Source organism: Solanum tuberosum, unplaced genomic scaffold (assembly GCF_000226075.1).
Source record: "Solanum tuberosum cultivar DM 1-3 516 R44 unplaced genomic scaffold, SolTub_3.0 scf00008, whole genome shotgun sequence".
Classification (NCBI taxonomy): domain Eukaryota; kingdom Viridiplantae; phylum Streptophyta; class Magnoliopsida; order Solanales; family Solanaceae; genus Solanum; species Solanum tuberosum.
The window spans coordinates 1,963,299-1,977,320 of NW_006238934.1; the positions used below are offsets into that span (position 1 = coordinate 1,963,299).

Genomic DNA, 14,022 nt, shown 5'->3' on the forward strand with positions numbered 1-14,022 from the left:
TGGTTTTAGATTTTTGAAAACTGATAGTATTTGGTTTGGTTATGGTTTTATTAAAAAAAACCCGAAGAAATAACCGAACCAAATCGATGAATTATATACAAATATTTTATTAATATACATACTTAATACATTATTTTTATAAACAATTTTAAAGATCTCATATATATTTTCATTATAATTTCTTTATAATTTACTTATTGAAAGCAAAAATGTCCAAGGTGAAAACATTTATTTTATCAATTTCATGTATAAGAGTGTCAATAACAATTCTCTGTGGGACTGAAAATGTTAATGTCTCTTCCTTCTAAGCCAATATAGTGAATTTTAAAGCTTTAATCATAATAAATTCAGTGATAGAAAGTTCAATAATTTCAGTCATTCTAACTGTTTTTTTGTTTTGAATGGATTGTTGTCACTTTTTTCACATTCTGAAAGAATTTTTTCTTTTATTTTTGTGTATAGTTAATAACCGAATAACCAAACCAAACCAAACCAAAATCGATAACCACCAAACCGATAAATGTAGATTTTATTTGGTTTGATTTGGTTTTGATAATTTTAAAACCGATTAAGTTGGTTTGGTTTTGATTTTGACCAATAACCGATCCAAACCGACCCGTGAACACCCCTATATTCATGTATTGATTTGAAGTAAACATCTAATACAAGTAAAAATTTATCTGCATTTAATGTTTATATTAATTTATCATGACTAAGTAATGTGCTATTAATATAAATGTCCACTAGGAGCCTCAGATAACACATGCGATTAGAAATAGAGAAGGGGAATATTCTCTGGAATAATATTCATCTCATGATAGAGTAAAATAATTATTTCATCACACTTATTACAATTTTCTGGCCAAACGTACCTTAAAATATTATTTAAATAAATTTTTTAGATTTGAATGAAACTGCAGGGACAAATTTAGACTTTTTTTTTTCATTAATGACAGTCAATCTTACAACAAATTAAACAGAGAAATAAATCATTTTCAAGAAGAAAGAGAATTCAAAAAATAGAATAAAAGTTAGGTGCATGGGTTGCCATGGGTGACTTTCATAACGACTAGTCCTCATTTTAGTAGTGAGGACTGTCCACAGGTGAAAAATTTAATCCACACGATATTTATGTCAAATCATTTTTCGATTAATTAATTTTATTTATAATTAAAATTATATATTAATTAATCATGATTAAATGAAATAAATGTACATACAAACATTATTATATATTCATTTATTGATTTGAAGTAAACATCTAATATAAGTAAAAACTTATCTGCATTCAATGTTTATATATATCAATTTATATTTAATTAATTTATCATGACTAAGTCATGTACTATTAATATAAAGTGTGTGTTAAATTTTAATTAACTATAATTTAATGACAAGAATAATGTGAATTTGTCAACGTTTGGGTTGGCATTTTAAGGTTAATCTTCTAGATGAATTCAATTATAGAATTAAGAAGAATAGTACTTCCATCCTTCGGTTTTATATTACTTGGTCCCTATTGACTTGACACAATATTTAAGAAAATTTTAATTAAATAAGTATTTTACTAAATATAACTAACCTTATTAGTGATATTTTGGAATTTTAAATTCGATTATTACTATTTTGTATAGTTATTTAATATTAATAATAATATAAAAAAATAATAAACTCTTTTGATTCATTAAATAAACAAGTAAAACGAAATATTTATTTTTATACAACGCGCGGTCAAATAAAATAAAATGGAGGAGTATGAACCAACTTGAGTTTTGTGTCATGCATGCGTGCACTTATCGTAGTTGGGTGTGGGTGCATGAAGCTAGATTTATGACATGTTTTTGTTGATGACAGTTAATATATTTCCTTATAGTTTGACGTGCTGTATACTGTATAACAATTTAGAGATAAATGTAAAATTATTTTATCTTATATTTGATTAGAGTTGGAGATATTAAATAGTGCTTGGACCCATAATTTTTATCATAGTAATTAAATAAGTTATCTATATATATATAATGAAATACTCCCTCTGTCCCTAATTACTTGTTCACTTTTTATTTTTTTAGTTGTCCCTAATTTCTTGTCCATTTTGACAAATCAAGAAAGGATAATTTTTTTTACATATTATAGCCTCAATTAATTATTTTAAAGATGGTAGAACTTTTTTAAAATCTTAAGTTTTTAATCCATTCACTTTATAATTAATAGAGGTAAAATGATAAACACACTATGTCACAATTGAGATGTTGCATGGTAATTGGTGGGATAAGGAGTGTTGTATAGTCTTTAGGGTTGCTTGTATAAGAATTATAACTTATCTCAATATATCAAATTTCCCAATAGAGCGTGGTGTGGAGGCATGAGTCTTCAAATGCGTTCTTCAAATTGTGACTGATTACGTACTTGCTTCGGTGTTGTTGTCACTTATCCATGTTGTTTGTTGCTTGCCACCTGCTAAGTGATATAGTTGATTTTATACTAAGTATTACTTGTTGCATTTTAGTTTCTATTTTAGGTTGGCCGATTATATCTACTCAGTACATGTTGCCCTGTATTGGCCCCTATTTGTATTTTTCTTCGTTTTTCTTTTGTGGAGTGTAGTGAGTGTACCGGCGACTTCGACTAGTCCTAAGCTCTAGCTAGTCTCCAACACATCAAGTTCCAGGGTGAACCATTCATTCTAGCTCGTGTTGAATTCTCTTGGTCATGGCATGAAATCCTTAGTTTTCGGACACAAACTACTTTATTTATTTTGGTGTCTTTGATACTCTTACACTTGGTATTTAGAAATTAGATGTCTTTGATGTGATGACTTTCAGATTTTGGGAAGTGATATTTAATAGACTTTAGTGGATTTGTGTTTCTTACATTAATAAGATTTGAGCTTTCGCATTATGATTAGTATTTTGTAAGTTGAAGAATAAATATAAGTTGGGGTTGAATTCAATGGTTCGCCCACCTAAAAGGTTAATTGTGGGTGTCACTCATGACTCATTTTGAATCCTGACAATAAAATGGTAAATTCACATATCAATAATTATTTTCTTAATAAATGTGCTAATTCAAACATGGACAAATAATTACTCCCTCCGTCCACAATTGTTTGTCAGGGTAAGGTCATGCACACCCCCTCAAGGAAAATTTAATACAAGGTGTAATTTGACTAATATAACCCTACTATACCAAGAATATCAAAAGTCCACATAACTTTTCAATTGAACTACACTATCATTAAGGGCAGAATTGGAAAAAAGTGACTAATTATTTCTTGATTGTTTAAATTGACAATTAATCTTGGACATTTATTTTTAGTATACCTGTCAAACAATTGTGGACGGAGGGAGTAAATTGTTTCCAAACTCGTCGGATATACTTAACTTTTATAGAAAAAAAATTTACTCAAACCTTTTAACTTACCTTTTTCGACTCCGTATTGTAACTATTTCTGTAGCTGTACAATCAACATTCATTCATCCTCAATTTCATCTTCCTTGTTGTCTTCTCAAAAAAATACCATGTCCTTTTTACCCATAATTTTCACTAATTCAGTAAATTCTCTTTGAGTTTCTGTTGATGAAGCAAAGGGTGTCTAATACTGTAAAAATCTGTCTCTTTCATGGTGTGATCAGAGGTAAAATTAAGCTTCTGTAATCCAAATTAGAGTTTTTACTTTCAAAATTTGAGATGGGAAATGGTGGAAGCAGGGGTGTGAATGGCCGGCGACGAAGCAACAGCCGGAGGAGCCACCCACCACCGCCGCCGCCACCTCAACCGGAGATACGTGCGAACGGGTATGTGTTTGCGGCAACACCGTATCTTTCTCGATTCCCACATGGGCCATCGTATTATCAGCACCCGGGGTACTATACGACGCCACCGCCGCCGCGGCCACCCGCAATGGCAGTACCATATGTGGAGCATGAAAAAGCAGTGACAATACGTAATGATGTTAATCTGAAGAAGGAAACTTTGAGGATTGAGCCTGATGAGAAGAATCCGGGGAAGTACCTTGTTGCTTTCACTTTCGACGCCACCGTTTCTGGAAGGTACTTTTTTTTGTGGGGTTGGGGTAAGAATTTGTGCTTTTTAAGGGTCATTTGTACTGTGTTTTGTGAAAATATGAACTATCAACTTAGCTCAAGCTGTTCATCAATGGAGATCTATATTCTAGAGAGAAATACAGAAGAGGACATTTGGAAATGTAAATTGTATTAATCTGGAAAAGAAACGTTATGTGTACAATGTATATAAAGGAAAAAATGTGAACTAATTTCCTAACTAACTACTTTTACAGCTGGACAATTAACCACAATTCTAACTAACTGTAACAATATTAACAACCCAAAATAGCCATGTGCCAATAGTCCCCCTCAAGCTGGAGGTGTAAAATGTTGAACACTCCTAGCTTGTTCATCAAATAGAAATGTTGCACCTTACTTAGCCCTTTAGTCAATAAATCTGCTTCTTGTTCTTCAGTTCTCACAAACATTGTTTTGATCATTCCATTCTTAATTTTGTCCCGGATAAAATGACAATCAATCTCTATGTGTTTCGTTCTTTCATGAAATATTGAATTAGATGCAATCTGTAGAGCAGCTTTGCTATCACTCATAACTGTCACAGATTGTGTTACTTTTACTCCCAACTCTTGAAACAATCCCAGCAACCATGTAACTTCAGCCACTGCTGAAGCCATACTTCTATACTCTGCTTCTGCAGAGCTCCTTGACACTGTCTGCTGTTTCTTGGACTTCCATGACACCAATGAACTCCCAAATTTAACTAAATAACCTGTTATAGATCTTCTAGAATTTGGGCAAGCTGCCCAGTCTGAGTCACACCAACATGTAAGCTCATGACTAGACAATGAACTCATGAGAATACCTTGCCCTGGTGCAAGCTTCAAGTATCTAACTACTCTGATCGCAGCTTCCCAATGAGACTGCTTAGGCTGCTGCATGAATTGACTCAGTGTTTGCACAGTGTAGCTGATGTCTGGTCTTGTTATGGTTAAGTACAACAACTTACCTATTAGTCTTTGATAAACACCAACATCTGCTAGTAATGGATCACCTTTTCTCCCTGTTGACTCATCAAATTCTGTAGTTGTTAGCTTGACATTAGTTTCCAAAGGTGTTGCCGATGGTTTTGCTCCTCCTAGTCCCATTTCTGAGATTAATTCCAACACATACTTCCTTTGATTTAGTAATATTCCGGATTTAGATCTTAACACCTCTATCCCCAAGCAATACTTAAGATCTCCTAGATCTTTGACTTTGAATTGCTTGTGAAGTACATCCTTTGCATCATTAATCATTTTACTACAGCTTCCAGTAATTAGTAGATCATCTACATAGACAAGGATGATGATAATGTCTGCATCCTTCTTCTTTGTGAATAATGAGTAATCATGATTGCTTTGAACAAAACCATTGCCAACTAGTGCTTCTGTTAGCTTTATATTCCACTGCCTTGAGGCTTGTTTAAGCCCATACAGTGATTTTTGTAACTTGCACACTTTAGTCTCCCCCTGACTTCTGAAACCCTCAGGCATCTCCATGTACACTTCTTCACATAAATCACCTTGGAGAAATGCATTAAAAACATCCATTTGAAATAGATTCCATCGTTTGGAGGCTGCAAGAGCAATAACTGATCTCACTGTGACCATCTTGGCCACAGGAGAAAAGGTCTCATGATAGTCAATACCTTCTCTCTGACTATACCCTTTGGCAACTAGCCTTGCTTTGAATCTCTCCACTTCTCCATTTTCCTAAAACTTGATCTTATAGACCCACTTAGAACCCACTGTGTTCTTGCCTGCTGGAAGTTCAACAATTGTCCAAGTGTTGTTGTCTTCTAGAGCTTTGATTTCCAACTCCATGGCTTCAATCCATCTAGCATCCTTAGCTGCTTCTTTAAATGTATGTGGCTCCACAAGGGAAGAGAATTTAGTGAGATAACTTTGATACTTGGCACTAGTATTCTCATAGGACAAATGATTAGATATTGGATATAAGGATCCTTCATCCATATAGGTTGCTTAGATATCCTTCCTGAAGTTCTTCTATTAATAACAGCATCAGAATTACTCCCAAGTTCTGTAGTAGAATTTTGCTCAACATTACGACCATCATCATTCCTTACTTGTGTTGCATGATCTAAAGCAGAACCTACTAACTCTTCTGAGGACACCTCAAGTCTGGACTCTGAGGGTGAAGAAGCCACTGTGCAGTCATCGTGATCTGCAGTGATAGGCATTTCTGTACCAAAGCTAGGAGGCAATGTAGATAGTGAAGAAGGAGAATGAAAAGGAAATATTGTTTCCTTAAATATGACATCCCTACTAACAAATATGGACCCTGAAACTCTGTCAAGAAGAACATAACCTTTCTGAACTTCTGAAAAACCAAGAAGTATAGCAGCCTTTGCTCTTGGTTCAAACTTGTCTTCTTTCTGCAAGTTAGTGGCATAACATAAGCAACCTATCACTCTCAAATGAGTGAGTGAGGGCTTCTTGTGATTGAGTAATTCATATGGTGTGCTTGCTCCTATGGCAACAGAAGGTAACCTATTCATCAAGTAAACAGCAGCTTTAATGCACATTCCCCAATATCTGAGAGGGATCATGGCCTGAAATCTTAAAGCTCTGGCTATATTTAAGATTTGTCTGTGTTTTCTTTCCACAGTACCATTCTGCTGTGGAGTATATGGACAACTACTTTGATGTTGGATTCCCAAGGATGTCAAGGTCATTGCACTTGGAATTAAAAAACTCACTCCCATTATCAGACCTCAATACTTTGACCATCATTCCAAACTGATTTTGGATCATATACAGGAACTGTTTAAGCACAACAATTACCTTAGATTTTAATTGCAACAAATAAACCCAAGTAAATCTGGAATAATCATCCACAATAGTGAGAAAGTAATATTTCTTATCATAAGTTGGCACCTTATAAGGGCCCCAAAGATCCATGTGTACAAGTTTGAAAGGGAAATCAGCTCTAGAGGTACTAATTGGAAACTGTAATCTAACTTGTTTAGCTAATGGACATATGTGACAAGTATTGCCAGTTATTGTGCTAGTACACTTATGTAATTCTGGAATCTCTGCATAACTGTGGATGAAGGATGACCTAACCTCTTGTGCCAAAGATCATAGTCTTCATCCTTACTAGACAAGTGTGCAGTCTTTAGTTCATTATTTATCAAGCTCTTATTAGTGTCTGCAACAATCAAATATAAGCCACCTTGTTCTCTACCAATCCCCTTCACCTTGCCACTGTAGAGATCCTGAAATACACAAAAATCAGGAAAGAAAGTGACAAGGCAAGATAGCTCTTTAGTCACTTTGGATACTGATAAAAGGTTGTATCTAAATTCAGGGACATATAACACACCCTGCACTGAGTTCTGTCCAAACAGGCTAGCACTCCCTGTGTGAGTGATATCAGCCTTCTCACCTGTAGGCAAATGCACTTGTTCTTTCTTAGAAACATCTATGTCAATGCTATCTTGTAAGAACTTCTTATTAGCAGTAAAGTGGTGTGTAGCTCCAGAATCAACAATCCACTCATCTTTTGAACAATGAGACATAGACATCAAACAAGTAATAATACCTGCCATATTAGCATGATGTCCACCTGTTTCCTTGTTCAGCAGCCCTAGAATTTGCCTGCATTGTTCATCAGAGAAAGGACTATAGAAATGTCCTTGTCTTTCAGGATAACCTTTTCCAGTATCTTTGGACGAAGATGCACCATCAGCACAATTCACAGCTGGTCTCGATGACTGTTCCCTTCTCCAGCTATCAGAGTTGCCTGTATTCCTTCTCCAGCCCTCTGAGTTTTCATTTCCTCCTCCGTATTGTTTCCTAGGTGGATAGCCAATTAGCTTGTAGCAATTGTCCCTCGTGTGACCTTTCATCTTGCAGTAGTCACATTGTCTACCCTTGAAACCTTTACCTCTTCCTGCTTGTAGATTCAGATTACTTGCTTGTAGTGCTAAGGATTCCATTTTTTCAGCTGTTTTAGCAGCTATTTTAGCTGCAGTTACTTGTTGACTCTCATCTTGGACTATCATGGCATATGCCTGCCCTAAAGATGGAGTAATTGACTTCATGAGGATTTGTCTCCTGGCTTGATCATAGGATTCATTCAAGCCACTAAGGAAATGGAGCAATCTCTGTTGACTCAAATGTTCAATGTAATCCTTTGATTTCTCACAGCCACAACTTGGTGATGGAACTAACACATCATATTCACTCCATAGTTCCTTTAATTTCAAGAAATAAGCTGATACAGAACTGGTACCTTGCATCAGTGTAGTGATTTCCCTGTGTAATTGCCAGATCCTCACCCTATTCACCTTGTCAAAACTTTCCTTCAAATCTTCCCATACTACATGTGCATCTGAAGCATAGACGATTCCATTTAGAAGATCTGCAGATACTGTGTTCATGAGCCACGATAAAACAATCGCATTGCACGTTTCCTATTGATCATACAATTGAGCACCAACTGAAGCTTTTGTGCAAGTGCCAAGCACAAATCCCAGCTTCCTCTTACCTAAAAGTGCAATTCTCATCGATCTACTCCATAAACCATAGTTTTCAGATCCAGTAAGCTTTACCGGAATGAGGACAGACCCTGGAGTATCTGATTGACCTAAAAACAGAGGATGAGAAGCATCAATCTTCACTCCCGTCATTGAAACTGCAAAAGATCAATTGAAACGTAATGTGTATGAATGAAGTACACAATGAATCAGATCTACTGCTCTGATACCATGTGAAAATATGAACTATCAACTTAGCTCAAGCTGTTCATCAATGGAGATCTATATTCTAGAGAGAAATACAGAAGAGGACATTTGGAAATGTAAATTGTATTAATCTGGAAAAGAAACGTTATGTGTACAATGTATATAAAGGAAAAAATGTGAACTAATTTCCTAACTAACTACTTTTACAGCTGGACAATTAACCACAATTCTAACTAACTGTAACAATATTAACAACCCAAAATGCCATGTGCCAATATGTTTGGTTGACGGTATAAAACGCGACCCCATATTGTTTTCTTTCACTATGTGGATCAGGGTATGTTATTTCATAAGTTGTCTTTAATGTCAACTTTGTTGAGTATTAGAATGAAACTGGATTTAGAACTGCAGAATGAAAATAGTAGGTTCATATTCATATAATATACTCCATGTTTCGTATAAGTTTAACGATTCATACATGATTTTGTTGTATACTCTCTATGTGGGAATGTAGTGTAATCCGGTAGTTTGTCTTGTATGTGTCATTTTAATCAGTATATGTATGTTAAAGTTTTGAACTTTTTTGACATATAAGTATATGATTTGGTTAACACAATTCATTTGCTGATTTTCCCTTTAGATTGTATGACTTACGAACTTTAGTTTTCTTGACATAGATATGATTTGGTCATAGTTCATTTTCTGGGATTCCCTTACACATTGCGTCGTGTTGCTACTTGATAGTTCTTGCAAGTTATCATTCTAACAAATTTATCTGTGAGTTGTTGATATTCCTGCATTTCATCATTCAAAATCTTTAATCAGCAGCCCTATATGCTCTTGAAATAATGAGATGTTTTTTTTGCTGCAAGTCATATAATCTCAAATCCCTGGACAAGTGGGTAATTTAGTCTATTTGGAGAGCAGTGTGATTTTTCTGCATGAGTTTTCTTTGTAAAGTTACTTACCTTGTAGAAAATACAACCCAAGACCATTAAGGATCCTGGTATCTAAACTTTGCAATTATAGTATGTCCTCATGGCATTCTGCATGTGAATAAGTTTTTTCCTTTTTGGCATGTGAATAATCTTGTGGCTTAAGTGAGAGTTCAGAATTACTCAGGTTGATTTTTTGAGGTGATATCCTATTTAACATAGTTGGTCAGAGGTTGAGCTGGAAACCAGTTTACGATGGTGCTCTATATCTTGTAAGAAGCTTTGCTTTCCTTCATGATGCTAAACGTGTAATTGATAATAAGTCTTTATAAGAGTATCCTGCTTCTTGTGTAGAAGCATAGACCCTCTTATAGCTATGCCCACTGTGGTAAGGAAGAGAGGAAAAAGGTGCACTTCATTTCCTTGAGATACGAACTATTAAGAGGTTTATGTATTCGGTAGACTTTCTATCTTTCAAAAAACCTTAGTTTACTAGTACTTATTACTTCTCAAGGGTACTTCATTGCTTATTTGTCTTCTGCCTAGGAACTGTTTCAGATATGCTCGCAAAAACTTGCTTAGAAATTTAATCAGTGCTTTGTCTTTTTTCATTGTTTGGAAATTTTACTCATTAATGAGTTTTAGTCATTCGTATGGATCTTCAAGTATCACTTGCAATTCTTTTTATTTGTAAAATGTTAAATTAGTTTTTTCTTTAATCTATTGCAGCTTGACTGCCATTTTCTTTGGAAAAGAAGGTGAAGATTGTTTGTTGACACCTATGAAAGAAAGCTTACTTCCACCAATAACTGTAGAATTTCAACAAGGTTTATCTCAGAAGTTTAGGCAACCCTCAGGAACTGGCATTGATCTTTCAATGTTTGATGAAGCAGAATCCTCCAAAGATGCTGATGCAGATGTATATCCATTAGCGGTGAAAGTAGAGGCAATCCCAGTTAGGGAAAGTGTATCAGAGGATGAGAATGCAGCATCTGGGTCCACAAATTCCCAGCTTACTCTAGCAGTTTTTGAAAAGGATAAAGGTGAATACCATGTTAAGGTGGTGAAGCAAATACTTTGGGTCAATGGCATGAGATATGAATTACAAGAGATTTATGGGATTGGTGATTCAATTGATAATGACTATGATGGAAATGATCCTGGGAAAGAATGTGTGATATGCCTTTCTGAACCTCGGGACACAACTGTACTTCCATGTCGACACATGGTATGGCTTTAACCTTTCGTAACCCTTGCAACTGAGGTGCTGGTCTGAATACATGCACAACTATCTTGAATGCTTTGTTTTAACGATCTATCTTACAGTTTATTCAGCTTCTGTTGCAACAGTTTTTACTAATACAACTTGAGTAATTCTTCCCCGACCTTAAACCCCACCTTATTTCCTTTCTTTGGCTAGTAGACTAGCCATGTTTCAAAATGTCAACACAATATCGTGTATCTAGCATTAAATATAATATGCATCAGTTTCATTGCGCTTGATAAACCAATGCATCAGCTTCTGTGTTGAGTTATATACATTTATTGATTGAAGAAGCCATACATGGCACAACTGTTTTTTGTTTGTCTTATTTATTGGTGCAATACTATTATATGCCACAAATATTGAGTATTTTCCTTGATGCAGTGCATGTGCAGTGGTTGCGCAAAAATCTTGAGGATCCAGACAAATAGGTGTCCTATATGTCGGCAGCCAGTTGAGCGACTTCTGGAGATCTAAGTCAGCGAAGGTGCTGAACAGTAAATATAGGAACAGTTGCGGCTACACTCTTGTATATAGATCTTTCTATTTTCACTGTGATCCTCTCATTTTTCGATTTAGTTTTTAAGTTGTTTTTTTCCTTTTGCCTTTCACTTCCTAGATTAGATAATCCAACAGTTAAGCTCTTCAATTTTCCAGTGGTTGGACAAAGTGCATATTCTGACCATTAGATCACAAAATGCTGTAAGTTTGATCCACTTTGTTTAACCCTTCTTAAAACTATGCAATGCTTTGGTTGAATACTTTGAGTTCCTTTTTTTATTACCTACTATATGGTGTGTTTGGCTTGTCTGGGATCTCCGATATAAAGTTCTCTTTTCTTTTCAAATTTCATGACTGAATTTTAATACGAAATCTACTGTCGGCCAATTGCCAACAGCCCAACACCATCCAAAAGCTATCCTCTTAGCAGTGGAAAATGGGTCTATTGACTGCACATGTGGACAGCTGTTCTTGAGGAGTTACCTGAAGTTAGAAGATGTTAGCTTTCTCCAGTTCTGCAATAAATATTTTGGTATGTTAACCATTTCTCCAGTTTTCCTTCGTAAATTAGTATTTTGATGTTCACTTGTGAAGAATGAGTCAATTGCTTGGAAAGGTCATATTTTTAAAGGAGTATTTGAGGAAATGGTGCAAGATATATTACTTTGTGCCTGAAGCAAGCAGTTCGCCTAAACATCTCTCTTTTAACTATGTCAATGTTCCCATCTATGTCATATGGGAAAAGGCTGAGAAGTCTTCATACAGTGGTGCTTGTCTCTGTTCCAAAGATATCCAAGTTCAGTTTAAACATCCCAACAGAGGCCTTATCACCTTTTCCCTCGTGTTTGTGAAAGATCCATTTTGCGCCCGTGAGGAGAGGGAAGGAGAAGGAAGAAGAGGATAAAGCCAATGGTGAGATTTGAATCAAGAATCAGTTGGCTGCAGGATAGAGTCACAACTATTAAACAACAAATGTGCTCTTGTTGGCTTCTTGCATAGTAGCTATGTTTTGAGTGACTTCCTCCTGCCGTGATGAGCACCTTCGGTGTGCTGGTATTGGGTGAAACAAATAGGTTCCTGGCATTTTATAGTTTAATTAAGGATCACCAAGGTGAGTGGTAAAAATGGATAGGATCACTCCACCCTTAGCCAGAGTCTCGAGTCCAGTCTTCTAGGAATGGAGAAAGTAGTTCCTTTATTGGGCCCTATACAGCCGCAAATCCAGATTGTTCAGGCCAATAGATTTCAGATATTAGATGGATAAACTAAAAAAAAGGGACTGTAGTCAGGCCTTGCTTCTTGTGTCTTTCTTTTCCATATTTTAAGTTTTGTCCTTGCCGGCATTTTGAAAATAGAGCAATGCTTGTATTGGGAAGTTGGCTAACTTAGGATGTGATGCTATATATGCTTGAGAACACACTGAAAATTAACATCTTATTAAATAACACTTAAATGTACATAACATTACACCCCAATCATGCACACATGCATACGACTTCTTAACTCATATACACAAAGCAAACAGAGAAGAAAAAAAAGCAGCCGGGACAGACCATTCCCTGAAGCATGTGGGGAAGAAGAGAAGTGGCACCAGATGGAACACCATTAACAGAGGAAGAGTCCGAGGAAGGATCGTCCTTTTTTGGCTTTGATGGTGCTAGAGCAGGTGCTGGTGGTAACGGTGGGGCAAAGAATTGCAAAGGAAGCAGTACCTTATCCACTTGGTAAATAGCTAATTGATTGTCAGTGTAAATTGTACTGGACACACTTGCATTCACAATCCCAGTTGTTATGTTCACTGCTGTCCCATTTGTGGTTATATTGATGGGGAATTCACGATCAGTGGTTCCACCGGCTTGTGTGTTTAAAGGGTTGCTAGCTGTTTGGAACTGTGACAGGGAGAAATATGAAGGGAGGATATGGAATTTAACCAATTCAGCTTTCCGCTGATCACTGAAAGAGTTGAGGGTTCCAGTTTTCAGGTTCAAGAAAGCACCATCCGATGGAATAAACATGGTTATGCTGTTAGAGTTGTTTAGTAATGATGTGATTTCGCCAACTTCTTGAGTGATTTGTAACAACTTGATGAACGTTGAATATGATCCAGCTTTCCCAAGGATTTTTACCACGTTTGGCGGACCAGGTGGTCCTGGAGCCGGAGCAGAGGCTATAATTGGGGGCAATATTGGAGCCGGAGGAGAAGAAATAGCTGGTGGCTTTGGTGCTTGAGCCAAATTGCAAGTGAATTGTAGCAAGAAGAAGAACGAGAAAAGTAAAGAGGACACTAAGTTGTAAGTCATTTTTTTCTTTCTTGATTTAGCTTAATTTGAAGTTGTCTGATCATGGAGGGAAAAGGAGAACCTGCACCAGTTATATAGCATGCTGGGGATGGATTTCTTGCTCTAAAACAATTAAGAAAACATAAAAGATGTATGAAGGGACAAAAAACAGCTGGGGAAATGAAGCAAATTCCTTTCTATACACCATTCATAGGGCTTGAACCCGAGGTATCTAGTTAAAGGTTTTCAAGTTGCTTGTATACAATGGCTG

General features: G+C 35.9%; 3 protein-coding genes across 6 annotated transcripts; 1 reads left to right on the top strand and 2 right to left on the bottom strand.

Annotated features, from left to right (window-relative positions):
- Nucleotides 1–3,428: 3,428 nt before the first annotated feature.
- LOC102583568 (probable E3 ubiquitin-protein ligase LOG2) lies at nucleotides 3,429–11,732 on the top strand. Its single transcript, XM_015309611.1, has 3 exons — nucleotides 3,429–4,049; nucleotides 10,437–10,935; nucleotides 11,356–11,732. The coding sequence occupies exons 1-3, from the start codon at nucleotides 3,688–3,690 to the stop codon at nucleotides 11,446–11,448; spliced, it is 954 nt and encodes a 317-aa protein (XP_015165097.1). The 5' UTR covers nucleotides 3,429–3,687; the 3' UTR covers nucleotides 11,449–11,732.
- On the bottom strand, nucleotides 6,757–9,191 carry LOC102582788 (uncharacterized). Of its 4 annotated transcripts, XM_015309605.1 has the most exons (3): nucleotides 7,629–9,191; nucleotides 7,410–7,472; nucleotides 7,200–7,302 (listed from the first exon to the last, which is right to left on the bottom strand). In XM_015309605.1, exons 1-3 carry the CDS (start codon nucleotides 8,467–8,469, stop codon nucleotides 7,268–7,270), a joined length of 939 nt encoding a protein of 312 aa, XP_015165091.1. In that variant the 5' UTR covers nucleotides 8,470–9,191; the 3' UTR covers nucleotides 7,200–7,267. The 4 variants fall into 4 exon arrangements, with proteins under 4 accessions (XP_006339073.1, XP_015165091.1, XP_006339075.1 ...); XM_006339011.2 differs by having other exon boundaries at nucleotides 6,757–7,472; nucleotides 7,629–8,770; XM_006339013.2 differs by lacking the exon at nucleotides 7,410–7,472.
- A 664-nt stretch (nucleotides 11,733–12,396) lies between the features above and the next one.
- On the bottom strand, nucleotides 12,397–13,772 carry LOC102583894 (fasciclin-like arabinogalactan protein 12). The gene is made up of 2 exons (XM_006339014.2): nucleotides 13,026–13,772; nucleotides 12,397–12,411 (listed from the first exon to the last, which is right to left on the bottom strand). The coding sequence occupies exons 1-2, from the start codon at nucleotides 13,770–13,772 to the stop codon at nucleotides 12,397–12,399; spliced, it is 762 nt and encodes a 253-aa protein (XP_006339076.2).
- Nucleotides 13,773–14,022: the final 250 nt, after the last annotated feature.